General features: G+C 42.9%; 2 protein-coding genes across 5 annotated transcripts; one reads left to right on the top strand and one right to left on the bottom strand.

Moving 5' to 3' along the window:
* Positions 1-674: 674 nt before the first annotated feature.
* On the bottom strand, positions 675-10,653 carry hspd1 (heat shock 60 protein 1). Of its 2 annotated transcripts, none has more exons than XM_028590495.1 (11): positions 10,560-10,653; positions 7,638-7,813; positions 6,434-6,769; positions 5,932-6,027; positions 5,722-5,815; positions 5,463-5,631; positions 5,252-5,351; positions 4,384-4,629; positions 4,110-4,284; positions 2,952-3,130; positions 675-1,970 (listed from the first exon to the last, which is right to left on the bottom strand). In XM_028590495.1, exons 2-11 carry the CDS (start codon positions 7,809-7,811, stop codon positions 1,812-1,814), a joined length of 1,728 nt encoding a protein of 575 aa, XP_028446296.1. In that variant the 5' UTR covers positions 7,812-7,813; positions 10,560-10,653; the 3' UTR covers positions 675-1,811. The 2 variants fall into 2 exon arrangements, with proteins under 2 accessions (XP_028446296.1, XP_028446297.1); XM_028590496.1 differs by lacking the exon at positions 10,560-10,653 and adding an exon at positions 10,406-10,477 and having other exon boundaries at positions 1,812-1,970.
* On the top strand, positions 10,641-27,956 carry LOC114563703 (MOB-like protein phocein). Of its 3 annotated transcripts, XM_028590499.1 has the most exons (10): positions 10,641-10,745; positions 11,088-11,270; positions 14,393-14,548; positions 22,412-22,474; positions 22,615-22,715; positions 22,823-22,865; positions 23,289-23,375; positions 23,548-23,627; positions 25,223-25,334; positions 26,665-27,956. In XM_028590499.1, the coding sequence occupies exons 2-10, from the start codon at positions 11,268-11,270 to the stop codon at positions 26,797-26,799; spliced, it is 780 nt and encodes a 259-aa protein (XP_028446300.1). In that variant the 5' UTR covers positions 10,641-10,745; positions 11,088-11,267; the 3' UTR covers positions 26,800-27,956. The 3 variants fall into 3 exon arrangements, with proteins under 3 accessions (XP_028446300.1, XP_028446299.1, XP_028446298.1); XM_028590497.1 differs by lacking the exons at positions 10,641-10,745; positions 11,088-11,270; positions 14,393-14,548 and adding an exon at positions 21,598-21,707; XM_028590498.1 differs by lacking the exons at positions 22,412-22,474; positions 22,615-22,715; positions 22,823-22,865; ... (2 more) ...; positions 25,223-25,334; positions 26,665-27,956 and adding exons at positions 14,853-14,942; positions 15,026-15,250 and having other exon boundaries at positions 10,672-10,745.

Genomic DNA, 27,956 nt, shown 5'->3' with positions numbered 1-27,956 from the left:
TTTTCAGTTAGAGAAAGGGTTTGCCTTTGCAGTTTTGTTTGTTGATGCACTTTAATTAAATACAATAAATATATATTTTTTAAATATTTACAGTTTGCAGTTATTTTGTTTTAAATGGAAGGGGGGGAAAATCGACTTCATTTGTAAATTGAGTTTTTTAAAAAAAATCGCAATTTATTTAGGGAAACAAATCGCCCAGCTCTACTCAGTGCAGTAAAAGGTTACCGGTCAGTGTTATCCTATCATATCGGTTTCTGGTTTAATATTACTTTGAACTTTGGATCTGAGCTAATGAACATGTTAAGTGGGAACTAACCCAGGCACACAGATGTGATATGAACTGACCTAAACAGAGGGTAACACTTTAAAGGTTATCTATCTACATATGAGTGACATGACATGGTCATGACCATAGATCTATATCTGTGGTCATGACACACGGACCCTAACCATAACTTGTCATGACAAAAAAAAAAACATTTACTAAAAGAATCATTATGTCAAACGTTTTACTCGTTGACACGTTTATGACAAGTGTCATGTCACTCTTACGTAGATACCTTCAAGTAAAGTGTAACCAAACAGACTAAAGTGTGGTTTAAAAAAAAAGAACTTCAGTAACCAACAACTCTGAACAATTGAATTTATTAAATAAAAAAAAAAAAAAAAAAAAATCACCATCAATCATTGTCTACATTGTACAAAACAGAAGTTGAATGATCACTGCTATTTGCCGTTTTGCAAAGGACTAATATCCTGCGTTCGGTCAGTAAAATATCTAGTTACTGTAGTTTTTTCTGGTTAAAGCAGAGCGTTACGAGGGGAGAAATGAAGGTCAATGTTTAACAGCACACGTTTTCACATTTAGACTTTGTAGCCAAGACCTTGAATGGTCCAAAAACTGCTTTGTAAGCTGAGCCCCACCCCTCACATTCAATCAGCCATTTATTAGGAAATCAATCAACCGACCCCACGGAGATCATCGACAACGTAAAGGCTGATGATCTGAAAAAAAAAAAAACTCACAACGCTGCATGCATGAAAACGATGACCACAGACCTCTCCGTAAACGTTATTGTAAAAAATGTTAAACAGGCCCCTGGTGATACTCCCAACTCTGGTAATTTAGGCACTCTTCACCCAATTGTGGTCACGTACAAGGACATGCAATGTAACGTCACTTCAGAGACAGAAAATCCTCAAAAAGCTCGGTATGAAAAATCGGTTTAATTAAATCGAATGAGAGATTTTAACTCACATAATGTTAGCTAGGTGGGGGGAACAAAAACAGATTAATATATATATATAAAAAAAACAAGAATTAACAAAATACTATGACAAAAGTGAAAGGACACTGACACGATCCTGGCTAGGCATCTTCTCTGGTGCTTACAGTAATGCAGAGCATCAACAATATGTTTACTATGTTCTTAGACCACTTTAATAATCACTTTACAGAGATGACAACTGTACGGAAATCTGGAGAAGCATCTTTCTGTCGAGTGTTCCAGCCGTTAGATAGAGCAGAGGTGTAGTAACTGGGTTTGATGGACTCTCATTCGCTGATTATTTACTTTGCGTCGGGTGAGGCCGACTCCTCCAGAAACCCTAGACGAAGAGATGGGAGGGAGGCGTGGGAAGTCGTGGGCGGGCGGGGGGGGCAGCTCCAACATACTCATCATGGCCAGTCAGTTTGGGCAAAGCTTGGTGGAGGTGGGTGCAGTTTTCTTGTAGGATTTTTTCCTCAGACACCGCCCCCCCCAGCACCACTCTGCCTATATAAGTCTGTACAGGAAGTCAGGAGGATTGGCTTAGAAACCCATGCCCCCCATACCGCCCATGCCCCCCATGCCGCCCATGCCCCCCGCTGGCATCTCCTTCTCCTCCTTGGGTAGCTCCGTGACGACGCACTCGGCAGTGGAGAGCAGGGAGGCGACTCCTGCGGCGTCCATCAGGGCCGTTCTCACCACCTGTAGGGGGGGGGAAGAGACCGGATGTTACAGCATTTCAATGCACATCTGGCCCAGCTGCATTTGAGTGTGCTCATAATTAGGGCTGCAACTAACGATCATTTCACTCAACAATTAGTCGGTCTTATTACATAACATCAATTATTCGTGTACGTTTTTACAATAAATAAGAGGCCGTGAAAACAGTGTCCTCAAACATTTTGTTTTGTCCAGCCAACAGTCTCAAAATAGTTGCATTGTAATGTTACGAGACATTATGTAGTGAAGAGGATTAAGATTTTGAAAAAAAAGATATAGAACATAGTTAGGGCAATATTATTTCATAATCAATTAATAGATTGTGGTGTATAAAAATTCAGAAAAAGAGTGAAATGTGCCCATCACAGTTTCCTAGAGCCCAAGGTGAAATGTCTTCAAATGTCTTGTTTTGTCTGACCCAACAGTTCAAAACTCAAAAGATAGTCAGTTTAAAATTATATAAAAACAGAGAAAAGCCACAAATTCTCAAATCTGAGAAGCTGGAAAAAGAAAATATTTTTAAAAAGAGTTTTCTTAATACATGAAAAAAGTAATTTGTCGAAAAAGGTTTCTGTCCACCGACTAATCAACTACTTGCCTTGGCACGAAATATGATAACTTTGTAACTAGATTGCAGAACTCCGTCTGAGCCAAAGATCACAAATCAAATTAACTGCGTGTCAATCACTGCTTATGTACATGCATTCATTCTCCCTTGTGGGGGGAGGGGCTTAAGAGACTATTTTGGGCTTTAGCAAAAAAGGAGTTGGCAATGTTCAAATTCTTTGGCTAAGTCCTGGATCTTCCCAATCCTACCTACAGCACCTTTAACCACTAAGCGGCAGTAGTGATCTGGTTTAGATCTTTGATTAAGCTCCAAATGAAGAATCGGTGTGATGTGTACGGCGACGTTAGCGGCCTCTCGCCGCTATTCGTCACGACCGCAGTCAATGAGCGCCGTACCTTGGTGGGGTCGATGATGCCCTTCTCCACCATGTTGACGTACTCTCCCAGCATGGCGTCGTAGCCGAGCTCAGCTGACCCCCGCAGGATCGTCTCCACCACTAGTGAACCCTCCACACCCGCATTCTTAGCGATGGTCATGGCGGGGATACGGAGCGCCCGTCTGATGATCTCCACACCTGTTCCGGACGAAAGGAAATCAGATTTATGAACATAATGAAGCTGTATATGTTAAAAGGTCCCATGACATGGTGCTCTTTCGATGCTTTTATATAGACCTTAGTGGTCCCCTAATACTGTATCTGAAGTCTTTTATATAGACCTTAGTGGTCCCCTAATACTGTATCTGAAGTCTTTTATATAGACCTTAGTGGTCCCCTAATACTGTATCTGAAGTCTCTTTTATATAGACCTTAGTGGTCCCCTAATACTGTATCTGAAGTCTCTTTTATATAGGCCTTAGTGGTCCCCTAATACTGTATCTGAAGTCTCTTTTATATAGACCTTAGTGGTCCCCTAATACTGTATCTGAAGTCTCTTTTATATAGGCCTTAGTGGTCCCCTAATACTGTATCTGAAGTCTCTTTTATATAGACCTTAGTGGTCCCCTAATACTGTATCTGAATTCTCTTTTATATAGACCTTAGTGGTCCCCTAATACTGTATCTGAAGTCTCTTTTATATAGACCTTAGTGGTCCCCTAATACTGTATCTGAAGTCTCTTTTATATAGACCTTAGTGGTCCCCTAATACTGTATCTGAAGTCTTTTTATATAGACCTTAGTGGTCCCCTAATACTGTATCTGAAGTCTCTTTTATATAGACCTTAGTGGTCCCCTAATACTGTATCTGAAGTCTCTTTTATATAGACCTTAGTGGTCCCCTAATACTGTATCTGAAGTCTCTTTCCCTAAATTCAGCCTCGGTGCAGAATTACAGCCACTACTCAAAGACAGAGCAGGATACCCAGGGCTCGGTTTACACCTATCACCATTTCTAGCCACTGGGGGACTATAGGCAGGCTGAGGGAACACATATTAAAGTTAATAAACCTCATAAAGTGAAATTTTCATGCCATGGGACCTTACAAACCTTACATAGGACTATGGTTTATTTGTAGTACATTTGAGCCTGTGTGTGTGTGTGTGTGTGACTAACCTATCTTCTGGTCAGCATTGACAGTTTTGACGGTGTCAAGGCTTGGGATGCAGCGCAGCAGGGCGCAGCCCCCGCCTGGCACGATGCCCTCCTCCACCGCAGCCCGTGTGGCGTTCAGAGCGTCTGTCACGCGGTCCTTCTTCTCGTTCACCTCCACGTCACTCGTTCCTCCGATCTGAGACGGAGAGCACGCATCACAGCTTTGTCTTTCTAGAGCAGAACTACAACGATCGGCGATTAGTACCGTCCGCGTTTATTCAGTTTGGAGACGTACCTTGAGCACCGCCACTCCGTCGGACAGCTTGGCCAGCCTCTCGTTGAGCTTCTCCTTCTCGTAGTCACTGGTGGTGCTCTCCAGCATCTCGACGATCTCTGCCGCACGCTTCTCGACCTCCGCGGGGCTGCCGCCTCCCCTCAGCAGCAAGGTGTCATCTTTGGTAATCTGCACCTCACCGATCTTGCCAAAGTCGTGAGCCTGGATGTCTTCAAGAGCCAGACCTACTGCGTCATCTCCAAACACCTGGCCAAAGAGAAAGAAATGGAACATTTACAAATCCAGTCACACACCCGAGATATTACATTTAACTTGAGGCTCATATAATTTAGCAGTGGTGGAAAGAGTACTATCTTTTTACTTTGTACCACAGTGCAGAAATACTCTGCTACAAGTAATACCCCAGGCTCAAAATCTTAAAATAAAAAGTACTGGCATCAAAATATACTAGAAAGAAGCAAAAGTTAAAAGGTGGAGCTGAACTTAACTACTTGGTATACTTTTATCTGCTTGGTAGCTTGTGAATTTCCTCCCAGAGATCAATAAAGTTTTAATTCAATCTATAATATTACATCATACTTAAAAAGGACAAATCAGGCGCAAAATGGACCTAGGGGTTAATAACACACGGGTACCGCACTGCGTTTGTCTCGTCGTGACGGTTTTCCCAAGATGGCCCCCGCATGTCTACGTGAATATAAGCTAATCAGCAGTTTGGGCTAAAACTGGTCCCATGGGATTAGCATGAAAACACATCCCGCCGGATTCGTCCTTTAATTTGTTGGTTGCATTTTGTATTATTAATGTGACTAGTAGAGTATTTAGCACAGAAGTTGTTAGGTTTCTTCAAAGTGAAAAGTGGACTTACAGTGCCCCCGGTGGCGACGGCCATGTCTCTTAGCTGATTCTTCCTGTTGTCTCCAAATCCTGGAGCTTTAACAGCCACCACCTGAAGCCCCACCTTGAGCCTGCAAATAAAGTTGAAATATGTGCTACTTTTAGTTCTCTTCTTTTTTTTAAATGATAATTTATAAAAAATTAAAAGAATTCCAACACAGCACAGCAGCTCTTGTATGTACCTGTTGAGAACCAAGGTGCTGAGGGCCTCTCCGTCCACATCCTCAGCCACAATAACCAGCGGTTTGCGGTGCTGGTTGGCGATCTCCAGGGCTGGAACGATGCTCTGGACGCTGGAGATCTTCTTCTCGCTCAGCAGCAGGTAGGCGTCCTGGAACTCAACCTTCTGACCTGGAAACAGAGACAACAGATGTTAGCAACGCGTTTCTTTCATAGGAAACAGACATATGAAGTGATACGAGCCAACGTGAACTCCCTTACCTTTGGCAGTGTTGATGAAGTAAGGGGAGATGTAACCACGGTCAAACTTCATGCCCTCAATGATCTCCAGCTCATCGTGCAGGGTCTTCCCATCCTGAGATGTAGAGCAGGTACTGATTAGGTCACAGACTCTAATAACAGACTATTTAAGCAATCATAACAGCAGTAAAGAAGTCTTTGAATACCCGTGTGTGAAGTTCTAATACTAACCTTGACGGTGATGACTCCCTTGCGGCCGACTTTCTTCATGGCGTTGGAAATTAGGGTACCAATCTCCACGTCTCCATTGGCTGAGATTGTAGCAACCTTAAAAAAGACAAATTACATTAAAGCATTTTATAAAACTCCACCACAAGTAAAACTCCTGCATTCAAAACCTTACTTAAGTAAAAAGTTGTATTCAATTCAATTTTATTTATAGTGTCAAATCATAACAAGAGTTATCTCAGGAAACTTTACAGTAGGTCTAGACCACACTATAATAATTTACAAAGACCCAAAAATTCCCCCAAGAGCAAGCATGTAGTGCAAAAGTGGTCAATTTACTTGAAGTATCAAAAGTAGTCATTGTGCAGTAAAATGTTCCCAGTCAGTGTTTTACTATTTTAAATTAGGTTTTTGGATTACTGCTTCATTAATGTGTATGTTGCAATGTACTTGAGTAAATTGCTAGACTCCTCACTTCTAGGAATGTACCCCTTATCCCGTTTACCTGTGCGATCTCCTCGGGGGTCGTGACTGGCTTGGAGAGATTTTTCAGCTCTTTGATGACGGTTTCTACGGCCATCATGACCCCCCGGCGGATCTCCACGGGGTTGGCGCCTTTGCTGATGGTGTCGAAGCCCTCCTTGGCGATGGCCCGAGCCAGCACTGTGGCGGTGGTGGTGCCGTCACCGGCCTCCTCGTTGGTGTTGTTGGCCACGTCCTGCACCAGCTTGGCACCGATGTTCTTGTACTTGTCCTTCAGGTCGATGCTCTTGGCCACCGTCACGCCGTCCTTGGTGACCTTGGGGCTGCCCCAGCTCTGCTCGATGATGACATTGCGACCCTGGAATAGAGACAGGAAGTGGTGAGGTGAAGGGGTCTGTAACGTTGGGGCAAGGGAGTTCCGAATGACAAAAGTGAGTGATGACCATAGACCGTAATAAACGATGGACGTAGCAGCAATGCCGTCACCCTTTGGTTTGCGGAGTGTTGTTTTGAAGCATTTAGTTTGGCATTTGGCCGCCGCGGTTTCTTTTGAACGGACGAAACACATTTTGAACGAGAGGGCGGAGCTGGGGAGGATGACGTCGTCTGTGGTTTCAATGGTGTTGCACTAAGCTAATGAGGGACACATGCCGATTTCCAACCGGCTGAAGAGAGTCATACAGCGGCGTTTTTGCCAGCGAGTAAACTCGTCTCTCTGGGCACTGGCGTTGTTCATCAACGGCAGTACAGAAAAAACACTAGCTAGCTTCATTGGCAGAACAACATTTTTAGGCGAATTTAAGTGAAAAACACATAGCGAAAGGGTCAAAGTTTAAGATGAAAACACAAACTTTTTTTTTACTATTTTAAATGTACACAGTGCCATGGTTAGCATTGCTAAGCCTCTGTCCTGATTGACAGGGTGGTGTGTAGCCACGCCCTTAAAGCATTCCCCTGCTTTATCGTCTATTTAAAAATAAATGGGTGGCCGGGTTAGCTCAGTTGGTAGAGCAGGCGCACATATAGAGGATTAGTCCTTGACGCAGCGGCCGCGGGTTCGACTTTGACCTACGGCCCTTTGCTGCATGTCATTCCCCCCCCTCTCTCTCTCCCCTTTCATGTCTTCTCCTGTCCTGTGGAATTCAAGCTCCGTCCAGTATTTTTCACATTTTATAAATATAGTAATAACCCAGCCAGTGGACTGAATACTAGACATCAAAGATTACCTTTGGGCCCATGGTGACAGCCACAGCGTCAGCCAGCAGGTCCACTCCCTGCAGCATTAGGGCACGAGCATCCGCTCCAAACTTCACATCCTTAGCGTAGGCTCGTGTGAGGTGAGGCGCCAGCGCCCGGCACACAGGCCTCACCTGCTTCATGATGGTTGGTAAACGAAACATCTCTGTGGGAAGAAAAGTTATTACTATTACGGTCACTGATGAACCAGAGGTGTCCAAATCAAATCTGCAAAGTTATTGAGTCGTCACAGGAATCTTATATACATTGAAAATAGAAGTGATGAGTGGAGCCAAAGTACACCTAAATACAACTAAGTATATTTACTCAAGCACTGAACTTAAGTACAATTTTAAAAAAGGTAGATAAGGGTGCTTCCATTTTCTACTTGCCTACATCTCAGATGCAGTACTTTTTATTCCACTATGTCATGTATTTGATAGTCTCGCTTTGCCAGACCCTCCTCCAAAGCACGCTGAAGGAGGGTCTGGCTACTCAACATAGCTTTCGGGAATGGGAGGAAAACGTGCTCGGGTTTAATGGCATTTCTTTAAACCAATCAGAATCGTCTTGGGTGGCGCTAAACTCCGCACAGAGCCTGCTGCAAAATAGTTGTGCGAGAGAAAACTCAGATTGGACAGATAGTCTAGCTAGCTGTCTGGATTTACCCTGCAGAGATCTGAGGAGCAGTCAACCATAGTCCTCACAAAGAAAGCGGAAGGAAACGGAAAACATGCATCCGGCAGAATTTCCTGCAGCACCGGAGCAATCCCGGAAGTGGAACGCAAAGGAGTATAGACTATGTATTTGATACCTTTAGTTACTTTCCAGATACAGTAAAAATACAAATAATTGCTGGACAAAATTCACAAGCTTTCCAGCAGGGCATAGTGATAAATTAAAATTAGCTCTCCCTTTACCAGCCGCAACATTAAAGTGATGGAAACGCATCAATAATTAGAATCCAATATTATAACATGTATATTATAAATATTTGCAAAATGAATACTTTGATGCCAAAACTTAATTGTACTAAAGTAAAATTAAATATATACTGTGGTATAAACTTTTAAATAAATGATGTGAGTACTTCTTCCACCACTGCCTAAATAACTTCACCCATCCCATCCCATCCCCCAACAGTCACAGGAGGACAGATTGTGTGTTCCAAAGGTTAACTGCGCCCCTCGTGGTCAATAGTGGCATGACACCAGTGAATGAATGACTCTCCACTTATGGGATGTAAAACATTTTCACAGCTCTCCAAGTCACCTTCTACAAAGAGGTGCAACCATAACCAAACTAAATGTCACAGCAAAGCTAATGTTTGCAGGGAGAGATATGATTTCACACCAGCACACTTAGTTTACCTCAAATGTATGAATTAGTTTGTTTTAAATGCAACTATTGCTATTTTAACAATGAGATATTAAACTACAATTTGACAATTACAAGCATTGTTTAGTAAATTAGGTCATAAAACTGGGGAAATCCTCATCACAATTGTGGGGCCCCATCTTCATATTGTTGGTTTGTCTCTAATATATTCAATAGACACTCCTATAAAAAAGACATTTACATTTAAGAAGCTGGCATTTGTGCTTGATCAATATCTCATAATGGTTGAATGATAATAATTGTTCTGGCCCCTCAGGAAAAAAACTTTTATGTTGGTTTCTTTCAGTGGTGGAAGATGTATTCACATCTTTTACTTCATTAAAAGTAAAAATACCACACTGTGAAAATACTCCAGCACAATTTACCCAAAGTACTAAAACGTAAACGTTCCCTGTCAGTGTCTTCCTCTTCTATCTGATGTTTCTGGATTCATATTACTGCTGCATTCATGTGTATGTTGCATTTTACTGCTGTAGATGTTTAAGGTTGTGCTCATTTGAACTCCTTCATATATACTGTTGGGTAGTTTAATCTAGTGTAGTTTAATCTACAGCAGTGCATCACATTCTATAAGATCACAAACATTCAACATCAACATATCTGGAGATATGTGGTTTTCACCGGACAGGAAGGGGATAAAATAAATAAATAAATAAATAAAACATTGTAGTGCGGTAAAAAGTATAATATTTCCCTCTGAGATGTAGTGGAGTAGAAGTATAACGTTGCATACATTTTAAATATTCAAGCAAAGTACCTCCAAACTGTACTCGATTACAGTAAATGTTCTTCAATAGGCTTGCAAATCACACGTTTTCCTACTTGGCAAACATTCTTAAATGTGTATATCAATAATAAAGAATCAGACTTGTATTTATATTGGCCTTGATCGTGACGGATTATGAAACGATTCACCCAAAACCACTTCCTGGTTACCCCCGCACGTGTGCTCTTCAGGTCGTGCGTCACAAGGTCAAATTGTAAAAAAGGCATGTGCGGAACTGCCTCACCATCCCTACGCGTGCTATAACTGTCTGTGGGGCTCATCCTTAATATAAGGAGTGACCATCACACTGTCAGAGCCAATAATTGCTCAACATTTGTGTAACTGACGACAAATGTTAACACATCTTAATAAGACACCTCCTGCATTGCCAGTCAAATTGTGTACAGCATTATGGAGGAGGGACGTTAAGGAAAGGTTGCATCACGTCAGACACGAGACATTCCTGATTAAATAGTAATCATTGTCCGGCTAAAATAAACGCGTGGCTTAAAGGGCTGTACTAGTAACAGTTTAGCGTGTATGTCCTTGCAGTTACGAATAGAAATAAGTTAGCTAGGAGTATTATAAGCCTACCGTTAGTGTTACGTTACCTCTCAGCTTGTGCAAAATCTGCAATGAAAAGCCAGCGTTTTGAAAAGCACTTCGCTCACAATATTAGCCTCGTTAGCTTGTATAACTTAATACATACAACATACAACATACAAATGTGAAAAATGTCAGCACTTACTTGTGAGGTAAGAGGCTTGTAGCTGCTACAAGATGCACGTCTGCGAGACGGAATGATACTGGAGGTAAAAGGACAAGCCGTGTGGAGAGCTCCTGAGACGGGACTGCACATGGCCTATCACATCCGGGTGATTTACCGGCGCGCCCCTAACAATGAATAACGACAGAACTAGTTTAGATAACTGATGTAAGATGTTTATTTTTTCTATCTTCTGCATTGAGTACTTATGCTTTTGATACTTTAAGTACATGTTGTTGATAATACATGCATGTAAGTTATACGTGCACTTAATCACAATGTTATGATTTAGAATGTATCGCAATGCTCGTTCCGGGGCTGGCGTTTCCAGAATTTTCTTGTGCGCAATTGGAGGAAAAAAATAAAGGTCAAAGTGGACATTGTGCAATATTGCTCCGACTTTAAATGTACGAATAAGAGCGAAAACACTACAAAAACAGTTTTAAAACGCATTTGAATCTCATTAAATAACTTTTATGGATGTAAAACGTGTTTTTCTCTTTTCGTTAGGTGTTCTAGAATATTCTGGAAGGCAAAGAATCTGACCCAAAGTTCCGAGCAGGTAGTGCGCATGCGCTGGATATTTCACGTGGAGAGAGCAGAGATTCTCCCCCTCCAGTGTGTCAGATCCAGAAGAAACCGGGGTGCAGCAGCTTCACGTCGACTACCAGACCTCTCACACATCCAGAAATGGTAAGATACTTTGTCCCAAAACTCTCTGTATTTATAATTAACACCCAAGACAGACACATATTAAAATACAGGATACAGCAGCAGGCTGCATATGACTGCTACGTTATCGTTAGCAGATAGCTAGCTAATGTTGTGTAAGCTATCTGTAACATCGAATCACAAGGTCAAGCACTTGAAAAGCCAAGTGAGAAGGAAACATTTGCTAAACACAGCCATGTTTATCTTTACCATACACTGTAGACCGTCAGAGGAGACAAAGGAGCGTTAATGAAACGTTTGCATGTGCAGCTAACGTTACAAACTGACTGCTAACACATATTTCTGCTCCCTTGCTTAGTTGGCTTTGGTATCATTAAACGCGACACCTGGGACCCTGTGTAGATAATGTAAATAGTATAACCGTTAGCTAACCAATCAACTAATCCTGACATTCATTCATTCATTCATTCATTCATTCATTCATTACTGGAGCAGCAGACACATGTGGATGGATGAAGTGTCTGTGATCGCACAGACAGACCAATATTCACACTAATTCGGGGTTATCATCTCTTAAACTGTCTTCTTATGACCCGTTCGTAAGATAAATCTGTCATATTGCACTATGCATGCCCTTGGTTGGTGAAAAACACGAATTGCATGCTCGTTTAAATCATTTCCTGCTTCCGTTACGTAGACTGTGACCTCACGCCCTCTCAGTGCACGCTATAGGTTAGATTAGACATTCAATTTTATTGTCATTTCACAGAGTACAAGTACAAAGACAACGAAATGCTGTTTACCATTAAAACAAAAGTGCAAAAAGCAGTATTGTACAGAATAACCAATAGTAAAATACAGAATAAACAGTAGAAGTAGTAGTAGAATATACAGTAAGGGGTAGAGATGAATACCATAGATAGATAGATAGATAGATAGATAGATAGATGAACAGTAGAGTTTGTGCAGCAGTTATAGAAGGCAGTACAGGTATAAGTAAAAAGATAGTGTATATAGTGCAGGTGTGAATAAAAGAAATGCTAATAGTAAGACATAGCTGGAATTATGATAAGAACACGGTGTATACACTCTATATCTGATACTACAGTATGAGACCCTCATAACTAGGGCTGGGTATCAACAAAGATTTCCCAAATCTATTTAATTCCAAGTACTAGAGGCACCACAAAAAAATACAGACAGTGAATATAATAGCAGAATATTATATGGATAAAAAAAAGCCCCAATAGCTGCCAGTTCATTATGCATATCTACCAAAAAACACTGTGAAAATCCTACTCTTAATGAATGTTATAATGTGCAGCTTGTAAATAAATAATAAAAAAAAAAACCTGCAGTTTGTGTTGCTCAATAAATTATAACCCTCATTGATATAAATATGCTGAAACACTGCGGTTTGATAATTAGCTGGCAGTTAAACCCATCTTATGCAACCTCATGAAATACTGCAGAGAGAACCTTCTGGAGAACTTGACCTCCATGTTACAAACCTGGCGGACGTTTTCATCACCAGTCAAGGCTTTTATCACAGTTTAGTGTTGGTTTGTAACTGGATTTCCCAACTGTGGCTGATTCCCCTAAACATCCCAATGCCTCTACATTGGCGTCAAAGTATTTTATCTTTGTCCTCCCCCTGCCTCGGGTTAAACTGTCACAATAAATACATAACTCCACCCCCTTTTACCGTCTACTGATCCTTCAACAAACTGTCCTTAACCCCACCCACCCCCCCCTTTACTTCCCACCACCACCACCACCACCTCGTTCCCAAAACAACCTTCACACAAGGTCACTCATGCATCTGCTGCTATCGGACATGTTGGCAGCTGGTGTTTGGAATCGTGTCCTCCCTCATTCAGCTGCTGCTTCTTGTTACTTGTTCTTTTCCTGAACTATTTAAACATGATGAAGAAATGCTGACTTTGGTTACACTTGAGATTCGCAACAATTGACTTTACAAAGGTGGCCTCTGTGGAGGAGCTTCTAATTTATTGGTTAGACACAGTCTTTAATTAAGCTCTCTGTAGACTTGCCCCCTCCCCCTCCTCTTTACCTTCCTCCCCCTTTCCCAACAGATCAGCCACAACTGCTGATTAATCATTCCTGTATTTTAACTAGACTTTTTCGTATTTAAAAACATTTTAACTAAACCCTGAGCTTGTGCATTTTTTTTCTTTCTTTCAACTGTAGTTGATTAAAAGTTAAAAAACTTTATTGTCATTGTGCAGAGTACAAATACAACGAAATGCACTTTGCGTCTAAGCAGAAGTGAATAAAAAGCAGAAAAGTATATTCAAGTATAGACAGGTGGTGCATAGGCAGGACAATACATATATTGCAGTGTTCTATGTGGTAGCGTTAGTGAGTAAGAGTTGTCATACCGTATGCTTTGCTATTAGGCTGCATCAAATCACACAGAGATCGTATTTCATCAGCATGTGAATGTTGCAAAACCCACTTTAAATTCAGTGTGGGTCCAGGGTCCACTGTCTTTAGGTTTGTGTAACACAAGCTCGGACTCAAGACAGCCCCCTTGTGGTATTATTGGGTTCTTGCAGCAAATGAAGGCTTTATTCGGTGGTGGTAGTGTAACAAAAGTAAAATATTATTCAATAGTAATTAGGGCAGGATCTGGATATTTGACTATTCGGATATTCATTGGTTGGGTAGGTATTTGGTTTTCAATTTTGGGATTTGAATATTCATTTTGTTTTTCCTTTTTTAATACTGCAATAAAGTTGCGATGGATTAAACTGTTGGAGAAACGCCATCCAACGTCACAAAGTTTTTTTAAAAGCCAAACGCAACAAGCACCGAACTGCCCAGGAGTTTGTGGAACAGCTGACTGTTTCCTCAGTCCTTCTCTTTTCTTACACTCTTTCTCCGTGAAATGAAGCAGCCTTCAAGTTTGGTCGGGAATGTCGAGATCTATAAATGATGTGACGAAATACAATAACTGTGAAATATAAATTGTACTTGTGCGACATTGGGGCAGTTAAAGAACACGACAGGACCTCGCACAAATGAAGCCCTTTAACGTGACGCTCCCACCGCAGCTCAACCCCAATAAAAATTGATCGTATTTGCTTTTTTTTTTTTTTTCTCTTTTTGGTCACCGACAGGCCTTCAGAAAATTCCTTCCCTTGTTCGACCGGGTGCTGGTGGAGCGCTTAGTCGCAGAGACGGTAACTAAGGGCGGCATCATGCTCCCAGAGAAGGCTCAAGGCAAAGTGCTGCAGGCCACAGTGGTGGCAGTAGGTCCTGGCTCTGTCACTCAGGTAAGATTACCCCAGCAAGGGTGTCGGACTGGGGGGGGGAAGGGGACTGAGTACCCAGGGCCCTCATGTGAGCAGGGCCCAAAAAGATGCTAGAATAAATAGCTGTGGATGTGGGTAGGGGCCCATAGAGAATGCTTTTCCACAGTGCCCAGAATTTTGTGCTACGCCCCTGGGTATTGGAGCTTATTTTCTGGCTAAAACATTAGAGATACTGGCCCATCTGTTATGAGGAATGTGGGATTTTATAGTATTAAGCTCTAAGGGCTCTTGTGTAACTTTTTTTTAAATGTTTTTCTTTTTCTAGAAAGGGAACGTGCTGCCAGTCAGTGTGAAGGTTGGAGAGAAAGTACTCCTACCAGAGTACGGTGGAACTAAAGTCAGCCTGGACGACAAGGTGCAGTAGCTTTTCATCTGAATCCGTTAAGATTTGTTTCCTCTTGTACCTTCCTTGTGTAATTTTGTTATCCTATCTTCTAGGACTATTTCCTGTTCCGGGATGGCGATATCCTCGGTAAATACGTGGAATGAGTCTTCATTTTTCTTGTTGCTGTAGATCATGTCAAGTCCCTGTCATCCATACCTGGAGAGAAGGAATTAAGTTTCTTCTTTCATGTCTGTTTTTCTTTTCCTTTTTTTCTATTGCAATTGTAAATAATTCTAATCACATTTGGTAACAATAATAAAAGTGAACTGTTGATTTTTGCCTCATGATTTCTGCATTTCTTTAGCAGTTTATATTGAGTATACTTGTAATTAAATATGCTAAAGTAAATGTTCACTTACTAGCTTTTTCTGTAGCCCTTGACTGTCTCTCACAGCCATCTTCAGGGAATGAAACGTAGTCCCTTATACCACTCTTAAGACTTACGAGAGATCCCTCAAACAGAAGCGGACATGACTTGCGCTAGACCAAATTAAATCTGGGGATGTAGTGCAAGATAAACCCACTTGATCTCACTTAATCTTTCTAATTTAAAAAAAGAACGTAAACTAAAGGCTGACAAAGGTTAAGGTAAACTTGTACTATGAGATATAGTGCAAATTTGGTGACCATTTCATTTTGTGAAGAGAATCGTTAATGCTGTACTAATTATATTCTAGTACTCAAATACAAGTAAAATACATTCAAAACCATATTTAAATATTGTCAACTTATACATAAATTACCAAAGTAAGAGAAACTTATATTGATCCCCAGAGGGGAAATAGAGCTGTTGCAGCCGCATGAGGACCGTGATAAATACAGATTAATAAAGAAAGTAAAACAAATAAGCGCTATATAAAACTAAAATAAGAATAGAAATGGACACTAAACAAGAACATATGGAGACTAGCCTGACAAGCCAGACCCACATCAAGATGTTGGCTGCTAATTACATTTGCTGCCGATACGGTGCGTCTAGATTTCTAGGCTATATGGAGACAAAAATAACCGTAAAGTGACAGTAGTGTGATTAATAGCAGAAGAGTCAGTGTACACCAGACTCATTTATAAGTAATGGTACTTAGTGTCTGGAATAACATAGAAAAGTAATATAAATAGAATAGAATATGACGCAAAAATCTGAGAAACATGAGCATTACAGGGTTTTCCATACCATTATAAAGCTCAGGTGCACCACCTTAGCCGACTGAATGTAAAATCAATGTAAGCTAGGGCTGTCCTCGACTAAAGAAATTCTTATTCGACTAACACTTATACGATTTTGTCGACTAATCGATTAGTTGATTTAATTGACAGAGCTGTGTGCTTTGAGAGGTGGTTAAGACTAGAAAAGCACAATATAAATGTAGTTAATTAACCATCTGTAAAACTGAGTTTCTCCACAATTAATCCTGCAAAAGCACCACTTTAAATCTTGTGTTTACCATAAATGTGCTCATAAGTTTCTTGGAAATGAGTCATTAAGCATGAATAAGCATAAAAAATCACTAATCGACTAAAGAAATCTTAGTCGACTAAGACCAAAACGACCGATTAGTCGACTAATCGACTAAGAGGTTGCAGCCCTAATGTAAGCATCAAAACTAAATGACTTATCTCAGATCTAATTATGGTAGTGTAAGCTTTTTTGAGTGTTATTTATTCATCATCTGCTTTAGCTTTTCCAACATGTTAGACACATACATGCTAATAATACTGGGCCAAAAATGAAGTAAAATTGCATCTTTCTTTTTATTAAAAAAAAGGTTTCATTTTCTTGAGGGAGGACCGTTAAACCCTCCATCAAATACGTGCACCTAAGTCTTCCTCTCTGTGTGTATATACTGGCTGTTTATATAAGGGTGTTTATAGTGTCAATATGTTTGTATTATTATTATTATTATAACTAGTTCTATTTTTTCTATTTCTTATAGTACTTTCTGTATATTTAATGTGTATTTGTGTTATTTTGATGTGTGTCAAATTTTTCTTTTGAGCTGCTGTAGCACAGGAATGTCCCCAGTGTGGGATTAATAAAGTCTTATTTTATCTTATCACAAACCTAGGGAATACAGCAATATACTGTATAGTACAGCAATATAACAATATAATATAAAATATAAAAACAATAGTGTAAGTATCATATAATATAGATATACAACAGAATATATAACAATATTAGATTAGATAGGCTTTATTGATCCCTCCATCCATCCATCCATCTTCGTCCGCTTATCCGGTGTCGGGTCGCGGGGGGAGCAGCTCCAGCAGGGGACCCCAAACTTCCCTTTCCCGAGCAACATTAACCAGCTCCGACTGGGGATCCCGGCGTTCCCAGGCCAGGTTGGAGATATAATCCCTCCACCTAGTCCTGGGTCTTCCCGAGGCCTCCTACCAGCTGGGCGTGCCTGGAACACCTCCCTAGGGGGGCGCCCAGGGGCATCCTTACCAGATGCCCGAACCACCTCAACTGGCTCTTTCGACGCAAAGGAGCAGCGGCTCTACTCCGAGCTCCTCACGGATGACTGAGCTTCTCACCCTATCTCTAAGGGAGACGCCAGCCACCCTCCTGAGGAAACCCATTTCGCCGCTTGTACCCTGGATCTCGTTCTTTCGGTCATGACCCAGCCTTCATGACCATAGGTGAGGGTAGGAACGAAAACTGACCGGTAGATCGAGAGCTTTGCCTTCTGGCTCAGCTCTCTTTTCGTCACAACGGTGCGATAGATTGAATGCAATACCGCACCCGCTGCGCCCGATTCTCCGACCAATCTCCCGCTCCATTGTCCCCTCACTCGCGAACAAAACCCCAAGGTACTTGAACTCCTTCACTTGGGGTAAGGACTCATTCCCTACCTGGAGAAGGCATTCCATCGGTTTCCTGCTGAGAACCATGGCCTCCGATTTAGAGGTGCTGATCCTCATCCCAACCGCTTCACACTCGGGTTGCGAACCGATCCAGTGAGTGCTGAAGGTCGCAGGCCGATGATGCCATCAGGACCACATCATCTGCAAAGAGCAGCGATGAGATCCCCAGCCCACCAAACTGCAACCCCTCCCCACCCGACTACGCCTCGATATCCTGTCCATAAATATTACAAACAGGATTGGTGACAAAGCGCAGCCCTGGCGGAGGCCAACCCTCACCTGAAACGAGTCCGACTTACTACCGAGAACCCGGACACAGCTCTCACTTTGGTCATACAGAGATTGGATGGCCCTGAGTAGAGACCCCTCACCCCATACTCTCCCGCAGCACCTCCCACAGTATCTCCCGGGGGACCCGGTCATACGCCTTCTCCAAATCCACAAAACACATGTAGACCGGTTGGGCATACTCCCAGGCTCCCTCCAGGATCCTTGCGAGAGTGAAGAGCTGGTCCGTTGTTCCACGACCAGGACGGAATCCGCATTGTTCCTCCTCAACCCGAGGTTCGACTATCGGCCGAACCCTCCTTTCCAGCACCTTGGAGTAGACTTTACCAGGGAGGCTGAGAAGTGTGATACCCCTGTAATTGGCACACACCCTCTGGTCCCCCTTTTAAAAAGAGGAACCACCACCCCAGTCTGCCACTCCTTTGGCACCGTCCCAGACTTCCACGCAATGTTGAAGAGGCGTGTCAACCAGGACAGCCCCTCCACACCCAGAGCCTTGAGCATTTCTGGACGGATCTCATCAATCCCGGGCTTTGCCACTGTGTAGTTGTTTGACTACATCAGTGACTTCCGCCTGGGAAATCGGCGACAATCCCCATTATCCTCCAGCTCTGCCTCTAACATAGAGGGCGATTAGTCGGATTCAGGAGTTCCTCAAAGTGCTCCCTCCACCGCCCTATTACCTCCTCAGTGGAGGTCAACAGTGTCCCATCCTTACTGTACACAGCTTGGATGGTTCCCTTCCCCCTCCTGAGGTGGCGAACAGTTTTCCAGAAACACTTTGGTGCCGACCGAAAGTCCTTCTCCATGTCTTCTCCAAACTTCTCCCACACCCGCTGCTTTGCCTCTTTCACGGCAGAGGCTGCAGCCCTTCGGGCCCTTCGGTACCCTGCAACTGCCTCCGGAGTCCTCCGAGATAACATATCCCGGAAGGACTCCTTCTTCAGTCGGACGGCTTCCCTGACCACTGGTGTCCACCACGGTGTTCGTGGGGTTACCGCCCCTTGAGGCACCTAAGATCCTAAGACCACAGCTCCTCGCCGCAGCTTCAGCAATGGAAACTTTGAACATTGTCCACTCGGGTTCAATGCCCCCAGCCTCCACAGGGATGCACGAAAAGCTCCGCCCGGAGGTGTGAGTTGAAAGTCTGTCGGACAGGGCCTCCTCCAGACGTTCCCAATTTACCCGCACTACACGTTTGGGCTTACCAGGTCTGTCCAGAGTCTTCCCCCACCCCTGACCCAACTCACCACCAGATGGTGATCGGTTGACAGCTCTGCCCCTCTCTTCACCCGAGTGTCCAAAACATACGGCCTCAGATCAGATGAAACGATTATGAAATCGATCATTGACCTTCGGCCTAGGGTGCTCTGGTACCAGGTACACTTATGAGCATCCCTATGTTCGAACATGGTGTTCGTTATAGACAATCCATGACTAGCACAGAAGTCCAACAACAAACAACCACTCTGGTTTAGATCAGGAGGCCGTTCCTCCCAATCACGCCTCTCCAGGTGTCTCCATCATTGCCCACGTGTGCGTTGAAGTCCCCCAGCAGAACAATGGAGTCCCCCACTGGAGCCCCATGCAGGACTCCAGTCAAGGTCTCCAAGAAGGCCGAATACTCCGAACTCCTGTTTGGTGCATATGCACAAACAACAGTCAGAGTTTCCCCCCCACAACCCGCAGGCGTGGGGAGGCGACCCTCTCGTCCACCGGGTAAACTCCAACACAGCGGGCGCTCAGCCGGGGCTTGTGAGTATCCCCACACCCGCCCGGCGCCTCACACCCTGGGCAACTCCGGAGAAGAAAAGAGTCCAACCCCTATCCAGGAGTATGGTTCCAGAACCGAGACTGTGCGAGAGGTAAGCCCCACCAGATCTAACGGTAGCGCCCACCTCCCGCACCAGTTCCGGCTCCTTCCCCCACAGAGAGGTGACGTTCCACGTCCCCAGAGCCAGCGTCTGCCGCCCGGGTCTGGTCCGCCGAGGCCCCTGACCTTCACTGCCACCCATGTGGCATCGCACCCGACCCCAACGGTTCCTCCCACAGGTGGTGGGCCCATGGGCTGGAGAGATGGGAGCCACGTCGCTTGTTCGGGCTGTGCCCGGCCGGGCTCCGTGGCAAACCCGCCACCAGGCGCTCGCCGGCGAGCCCGCCCGCCTGGGCCTGGCTCCAGGCGGGGCCCCGGGCTTCCTCCGGCAGGGTCACTCCATCTCTACCTTGCTTCTTCATTGGGGTTTTTGAACCATTCTTTGTCTGGCCCCTCACCTGAGACCACTTTGCCTTGGGAGACCCTACCAGGAGCACAAAGCTCCAGACAACACAGCCCTCAGGTTCACAGAGACACACAAACCTCTCCACCACGATAAGGTGATGGTTCACGGAGAAATTGCCAAATTTCAGCGCTACAGCAGCAAAAAATGTAAGTATACATACTTGTACTTAAAATACACTTGAGTGAGGTATATAATCCAACAATACGTGTTATAAATGGCTTTCATATACTGTAATAGATGTATTATGTTGGTGATTTTACTGATTCAACTGCATTCATGTTGAAGCAGTATTTAATGTTGCAGCTGGTTCAAGTGGAGCTATTATGAACTATTGACTTAACTAACAGTCGTGGACAGATTAACCTGTTTGGAGCCTCCAGGGCAAAAAACTTTCTGTTAGGCTCCTTTTTTTTAATTGAACCAGTAGGGTTTGGTGTTGTATTGGTTATTACTGAAGCTGCCTCTGGGGTCTGTTTATTCTATCAAAGACAGTTAAGCAAGCAGAACCTCCATGTTAATACAAAGTGTGTCATTATCTCAATACACAGGGGAATGACATTGCGTAAGAACAAATACAATACTGTTTGGAAGTAAAGGGGGGAAATAAATGCACCACTGTATTACTATTTGCATTTATTTACTCAAGTACTGTACTTAATAGTTCAAAATGAGCTCCAGCTCCAGCACCTGCAACAGTAAAATCCTGCTTTTACATTAATGAATGAATAATAATAATAATCTAATGATGTATAGGGGATAGTTTTCTGCATTGAGTACTTTCACTTTACTTTGAATACTTTAATGTTCCTTATTATAGGTCTACACATACTTTTACTTAAGTAATATTTTAAATAAATGACTTTTAGGCGAAATAGAATGGGAGCCCATTTCCACCAATGTGATGAAAAGAAAAACCGATCCTGCAATGTCAATTATAATAAGAAACGTTTCAAAATAATGATTTACTATCTCAAAATAATGACTTAGTATCTAATTAGAGAGACTATCATTAATTTGAAGAAAAAAAAAATCTCATTATTTTGAGAAAGTTTCTCATCAAAATGACTTTCAGGATCTTTTTTTAATCAAATTGGCGGAAATGGGCTTTAATAATATTCAATATTAAGTCTTTTCTTCGTGTTCATATCAGACTGTAACGTTATATCAAGGTTCCTATCTCTCGTATCCTAGTCCGCTGCTACAACACAGCGGCTGACCAACATCCGGGTATTCTGTCGAGATGGTCATGGCGGAGGGTACTGCAGTTCTCAGGAGGAATCGGCCTGGAACCAAGGCAAAGGTGCGTTTTCTCGCCTCAGGAACACTTAACCATCACTGCAAAAATCTCCGCACGACTCTGCGATACTGTCTCCTTTAAATCGCGTTGTTTAACTTGACAAGTTTTGTCGACAACTTAGGTTCGCAGACAACATATAGGAAGAAGGGTCTGACCTAGAAATGGCCAGCTAGCTAATGTTAGCTGTTGCTTCCGTCTAGTTCCTGGAGTAACGTTAACTTAAATGGGGGGCTTGCTCTACATTTCGGAGCTCCCGGTGGTAGTCGTTGTTGCCTAAATAACCAGACAGTCAATTTGTTGAATGGAGTTCGCACAAGATTCTCAGCCACGGCTAACTTATCACCTAGCGTAAATGCTTTCTAGCTAGCTGTTGCAGGAAGCAGTCGCACCCAAGCTGACGTTATCTAACTAGCTAGCTAGCTAGATAGCTAGCGTCAGGTTAGTTTCGTAGCTGTGTAATAATGTAGCTAGAAAAACAAATGGCTGCTTACTTTGACAATAAGGTATTCTTAGAGCAGAGCTTTGCTTGTAAACAAACTTTAGACTTCAGCTAGCCAGCGTTAGCTTCTCTGCCGCCATATGTGTTATTATGACGTTAGGGCTGTTAGCTAGTTAACGTCAGATGACAGCTAGCTATGTAGTTAGCATTTTTATGCTACAATGTCCACTTTGAGTGTAGACTAAAATTATCCTCCCTCCGTGTATAGGATTTCTACAACTGGCCGGATGAATCATTTGAGGAGATGGACAGCACCCTGGCTGTCCAACAGGTGTGTGTGTGTGTGTGTGTGTGTGTGTGTGTGTGTGTGTGTGTGTGTGTGTGTGTGTGTGTGTGTGTGTGTGGGGTCATGTGTGCTGTGGGTGAGTGCGGTTCTCACCTAAAATATGTTGTGTGATGGTTCTGTTTCAGTATATTCAGCAGAACATTAGATCAGATTGCTCCAATATCGACAAAATCCTGGAGCCTCCGGAGGGTCAGGATGAGGGGGTGTGGAAGTATGAACACCTCAGGTATGTTGAAAAAGTTTAACAAAAAATACTCTGGGCATGTAAAATCAACAACAATATAATTGTTGTATTGTAATAATTGTTGTGCTCTTGTTCTGTCCTTTCTGTAGGCAGTTCTGCCTGGAGCTCAATGGACTAGCTGTAAAACTGCAGGTAAGTGATCTAACTCACAAGATATACAAACTGTTTGTTTTTAAATTTACAGATTTTTAAGGTTGCTTAGATTAAAGGATTTTATCTCAGTCTTGTACCGAAAGCAAAGATCTGAATAAGATGCAATTCAAAGTTTTTAAAGGAACACATTTTGAAAAAAGATCCATCGTTTTACCTCTTTATAAAAGGAACATACACCAAAATTATTGACATTTCTTGAGCAAATTAATTAGTACATTTCAGTGTTTGTCGATTGAATCAAATTGCTATAGTCCAAGGTATCACGTCCGATATCACAAATGATGAAAGAGTGAAATGAACAGGTAGGTCCTTCCTTTTGAAGAGCGGTTTAAAGGTATGTTCAATTTGACTTTTGTATCAACGTAACCTCCGCTTTAGTGATGCCCGTCTCTCCTCCTTTAGAGTGAGTGCCACCCAGACACCTGCACCCAGATGACTGCCACAGAGCAGTGGATCTTTTTATGTGCTGCCCACAAGACACCCAAAGAGGTGAGTCGGGACTGTGGTTTACTCAAAGCTCACTTGTGTGACATTAACGGTTTTAAGCAGAATTTTTTTTCATCCCCTCTCTATGTAGGAATCCCTAAGCGTGATTTATTTGTCTCTGCCTTTGTGCGAAGTAAAACCGAAACTTGTGTGTTTTGTGCTGCTGCATCCACAGTGCCCTGCCATTGATTACACCAGGCACACGCTGGACGGAGCTGCCTGTCTTCTCAATAGCAACAAATACTTTCCCAGCAGGTCAGTCATCTTCCTTAAACCTGCAATAACAAAACCAATGTTTACCACTTGGGAGTAGTGGAAACAAAGTGTAAACACAACATAAGCAACACAGATACAGAGCAACATTTTTATTCATTTGGAGTCGTGTTGGTGTCCACCTGATGAGTGCAAGTCCATTATTCAATCCTCTTTTAATCTCTACCAACTCCTGAGCAAAATATCTGTCTCTTTAGCTGCTAAATGCTCCACTGTGTTCACCAGCTAGTCTGTAACTGCGTTTCTCTGCTGTACAGTGGGCTTTTAGAGCTTTTTCTCTGAAAATGGCTGCCGGCTGCAGCCGAAAATGTCATCATTAGAGCAGTGAAAGAGAACCAAAACAGTAAATTTATGGACCTGACAGATAAACAATGAGCTGAAACTCACAATAAAGCGCCGTAAAGTCGTGAAAAGCTGCAGATTCAGCTGATCATTCTTTGTAGGTTCATCCCCACGAGCGACCACTTTCACATTTTGTACACTCCGCCATCTCCTGAGGGAAATATCTGTCTCTTTAGCTGCTAAATGCTCCACTCTGTTCATCAGCTAGTCTCTAACTGTGTCTGGCTGCTGTTTGCTGCTCAGCAGCTAGAGTACAGTGGGTTTTTAGAGCTTTGTCTCTGAAAACGTCACTATGAGAGCGCTGAGAGTCAACAAGAACAGCTACGCAATGAGCCGGATCTCACTATAAAGCTCTGTAAAGCCAATGGGAGTTGCGGATTCTCTGCAAGTTCATCACTACAAGTGCTCACTATGACAAGCTTGCTGTCAAACTGAGTGGCGACCATCAACGAATCGTACAAATGGAAATAGGGTTGCACTCTTTTGGAAGCATTCATGGTGTTCACTCAGTTGTTCACATGAAAAGTGACAGAAATAGTTGTTAAAATTTAAAGAGCGCTTGAGAGAAGTTCAATTCCTGCATACCTTGTCATCTCCCTACACGCTACTCAGTGATCCAAGAAAGAAAAAAAACGTTATGTGAAGCAAGCTGACGAAGCTTTTATTGCCATCATGGCTGGAGGGTTTTTATTTATTTATTTTTTTAAATTGCTATTAGGAAGCACTGCACTGTGGCCTTAGCCTGATGTGGGGTCTGGGAACTCACCATTGGCAGGGCTCAATCCGAGGGGCGGGATAAACGGTTGTCTTTCAAATTCCCTCTACAGGATAGCGTTACAACCAGGCAGAGCCACGAAGAAGGTAGCGGAGCTAGTTCATAGATTAAACTTTTGCTGTATTTGTTGTATTGTCGGCAAAACTACGAACACATCTTCCTTTTTTAAGAATGATTTCTGTGCCGTTCTTTTATCAAAGAAAAGCTGAACTCCAAGTCTTCCTAGAAGACCACTGTTCCCAGCAGCAGCAGCCATAAGCCCCGCCCACCGACTCTATACACTATGTGATTGGCCTGACCAGAGTTTGGTTTTTCCAGCTCGCAAGGCAACAGAGTGCTAGACCCCCCTGGCTCCAAAATAAATTTGCTGCCGCTAGGTCACATCTAGATTTCTAGGCTACTGTTGCCTTACATTACTTATATTTTCACACAGCTTCCTTTGTCTGATTTGTTGTTGTAGGGTTAGCATCAAGGAGTCATCAGTGGCCAAACTAGGCTCCGTCTGTCGTCGCATCTATAGGATATTCTCTCATGCCTACTTCCATCACCGCCAGATATTTGACAAGTATGAGGTAAGTTTCACTGGAAATATCTTATAAACCAATTGCATGTAAAATGCTTTTATCTGTATTTTGGGGTGTCTTCTTGATGGTTTGGCAGAGGCGGAGCGGGAGGGTGGCTTCTGGGGCTCTACTCCCCAAAGATTTTCTCAAAATCCCTGAATCTTTTAGGGTTTTAAAATAACTTAGACTTGGTGTCATTTTCCCTCAGTCTCTCAGACTGGAGCCAGTAATGCTGTTTATGCCAAATTCCTACCTAAGCTACGATACTTTAAAAATAGTAACATCGGACGATTCTTGCCTCGCTTCAGGTGGCAGGAGTGAAAATAAGTCCTTAATATTTGTTGTGGTTTCAGAATGATGAAACCGTTGAGCTAACAATTCACATTGGCGCACGCAAGCTCGGCTGAGGCGACTGTAAAACGGCCCTTAGGTTTGGGCTGAGCCCCAAATGTTCACAATGTCTGGCTCCGCCCCAGTTTTCAGGTACAATTAATCGCAAACTCTATAATTGTCATGCTAGTAAATAATATCCCCCAACACACAATAAACAGCCAATGCTGGGGATGACTTTCTAAACTAGATCTTTTATGTAACTTGCCTTTTAACTCTCTTATTTATTTATTTTTTAAAGTGCCCATATTATGAAAAAATCACTTTTTCTGGGATTTGGGGTGTTATTTTGTGTCTCTGGTGCTTCCACACGCATACAAACTTTGAAAAAAATCCATCCATGGTGTTCTGAGTGAGATATGATTTCTGAATGTGTCCTGCTTTCAGTCTCCGGGTGAGCAGGGAAAGATCTGCACAGCTTTCTATGTCACAAGCCGAAATGAGCTGGCTAACCGCAACCGTTAGCATGTTAGCGTGCTACGCTAGCATGTTACCTTGTTCTCAATAAAAATCTGCTACATCACACACAAGTCCACCATAATCTACAAAAGAACTACTTACATGTGCGCCCTCATTTAGAAGAAGTCTCCCAGCTAATCCTGCCTTGTAACTGACCAAAGTTGGAGAAACAGCCTTTCTTTTACTGTCTCTAGAGTTAGCTAGCTGACAGGATCTACATCTGAGCTACTGAGCATGTGCGAGTGCAATCAAAGATAGTACAGAAGATGAAAAGGTCTCATTCTGTAGCTAAAACGGAAACCAGGTGAAAAGAGGGTCTGCAGCAGTGAGAGAGAGCTCTGCAGTACAACAAAAATATGGTGTTTTTTGAAAATTAAACCATGTAAACCTATTCTGGTACAACCACAAATGAGCATCATATGAACTTTAAACCTTCCTTAGAACCGGGATGCAGGAGTTAATTTGTTGTGACATGTTTTTCTGTGTTCAGAACGAAACGTTCCTTTGTCACCGGTTCACACGCTTCGTAATGAAGTACAACCTGATGTCCAAGGACAACCTGATCGTGCCCATTCTGGAGGAGGAAGTGCAGAACACCTCATCAGCTGGGGAAAGCGAGGCCTAAAGACACAAGCTGCTGCTGCTGCCATAAAGGGAGACTCATACGTAAAACACACACGTTTATACACACGACAGAGGACACACACACACACACACACACACACACACACACACACACACACACACGCTACAGTGTATTAAGGCTCCTGTCTAGTAACACTGTCCATGTCCCCCTCCACCTTTTGTCACCTGTGTCTATCTCAAAGGAAGTAAGGGTTAAAGAATAGCGGGAGCAGAGTTCAGCCATGCCTGCAGGACAAGATGACATGTTTTCTATCATATTTACACTCTGTGTTTATTCAGATTCACACTGTGTGTCTCTAGATACAGCTCTCTTCCCCCCCCCCCCCCGCTCCCACACTACTCCTTTTTAGGGGAAACCCCTTTTTTCCTTTTTAGTCTTCTTTAAGCAGCTGGATTTGCAAAAAAATGTAATCATGGTGACTGGTATTGTTGACAAAGGCACACACTGACAGCCTCCCCCCTCCCTCTGTATATAACCCCCACTCCCCTTCCCCCAATCTCTCTTAATTCACTATCATGTTTTCTGATGGTGCTTCACTTTTTTTGTGTCTGCTTCTGTTCTCTCAATTCGCTTTGTGTTGCCTGTTTTTGGGGGGGTTGTCCCATGAAATGGATCACTAAATTAGCCTGCTGACTTCGTAATCCTATTTAAACACAAATGTAGGTGTGTGGCTTGCGTGGTAGTGAACAAAGACAAACTTAATCTCTAGCTTTGTAAGTGTACTAGCAGTCAGATATTCTTTCTCTTTGGCCTCTGGAATTGTCTCAGAGTATTTAGAAAAGGCTTGTTGGCTAACTGATCCTGCTTTGTGACATGCCTCTATTTTAATGCTGTGTAAAATGTGCCTGATGTTTCCTTGACATGATAGAAACCATGACTTTCTGTGACTGTGCTGCTTTAAGCCAGTTTTTACTTAAATATTTGAGTAAATACAAGGAAAGGATTAAGTATCGGCTACATTTACGTATCGGAGCACAACCTCCCTTCTTTTACCCTCCCCCTCATTAAGTTATTTTGTGGGAGGAGTCTTGTCAATCCAAACCCACTTTTTTTTCTTTAATTTTAAATGGACTAAAAAATTTTGTTACTGTCGACATTTTCATGGTGTCTGTTAATAAAAAAAGACCTATTATTCA

This window comes from Perca flavescens, chromosome 11, assembly GCF_004354835.1.
Source record: "Perca flavescens isolate YP-PL-M2 chromosome 11, PFLA_1.0, whole genome shotgun sequence".
Lineage (NCBI taxonomy): Eukaryota > Metazoa > Chordata > Actinopteri > Perciformes > Percidae > Perca > Perca flavescens.
The sequence above is the reverse complement of the archived record's forward strand: the minus strand, read 5'-3'. Positions and strand labels throughout refer to the sequence as shown.

Bases quoted from the DNA above. Each gene is read 5' to 3' on its own strand.
- hspd1 (XM_028590495.1), bottom strand. From the start codon at position 7,811: ATGTTTCGTTTACCAACCATCATGAAGCAGGTGAGGCCTGTGTGCCGG. The intron at 6,770-7,637 runs GTAATCTTTGAT...TCTCTATTCCAG, and splicing joins CTGTCACCATGGGCCCAAAG to GGTCGCAATGTCATCATCGA. The intron at 6,028-6,433 runs GTAAACGGGATA...GTCTTTTTTAAG, and splicing joins CCCCCGAGGAGATCGCACAG to GTTGCTACAATCTCAGCCAA.
- LOC114563703 (XM_028590499.1), top strand. The intron at 14,549-22,411 runs GTAAGATTACCC...CTCCGTGTATAG, and splicing joins GTCCTGGCTCTGTCACTCAG to GATTTCTACAACTGGCCGGA. The intron at 25,335-26,664 runs GTAAGTTTCACT...TTCTGTGTTCAG, and splicing joins AGATATTTGACAAGTATGAG to AACGAAACGTTCCTTTGTCA.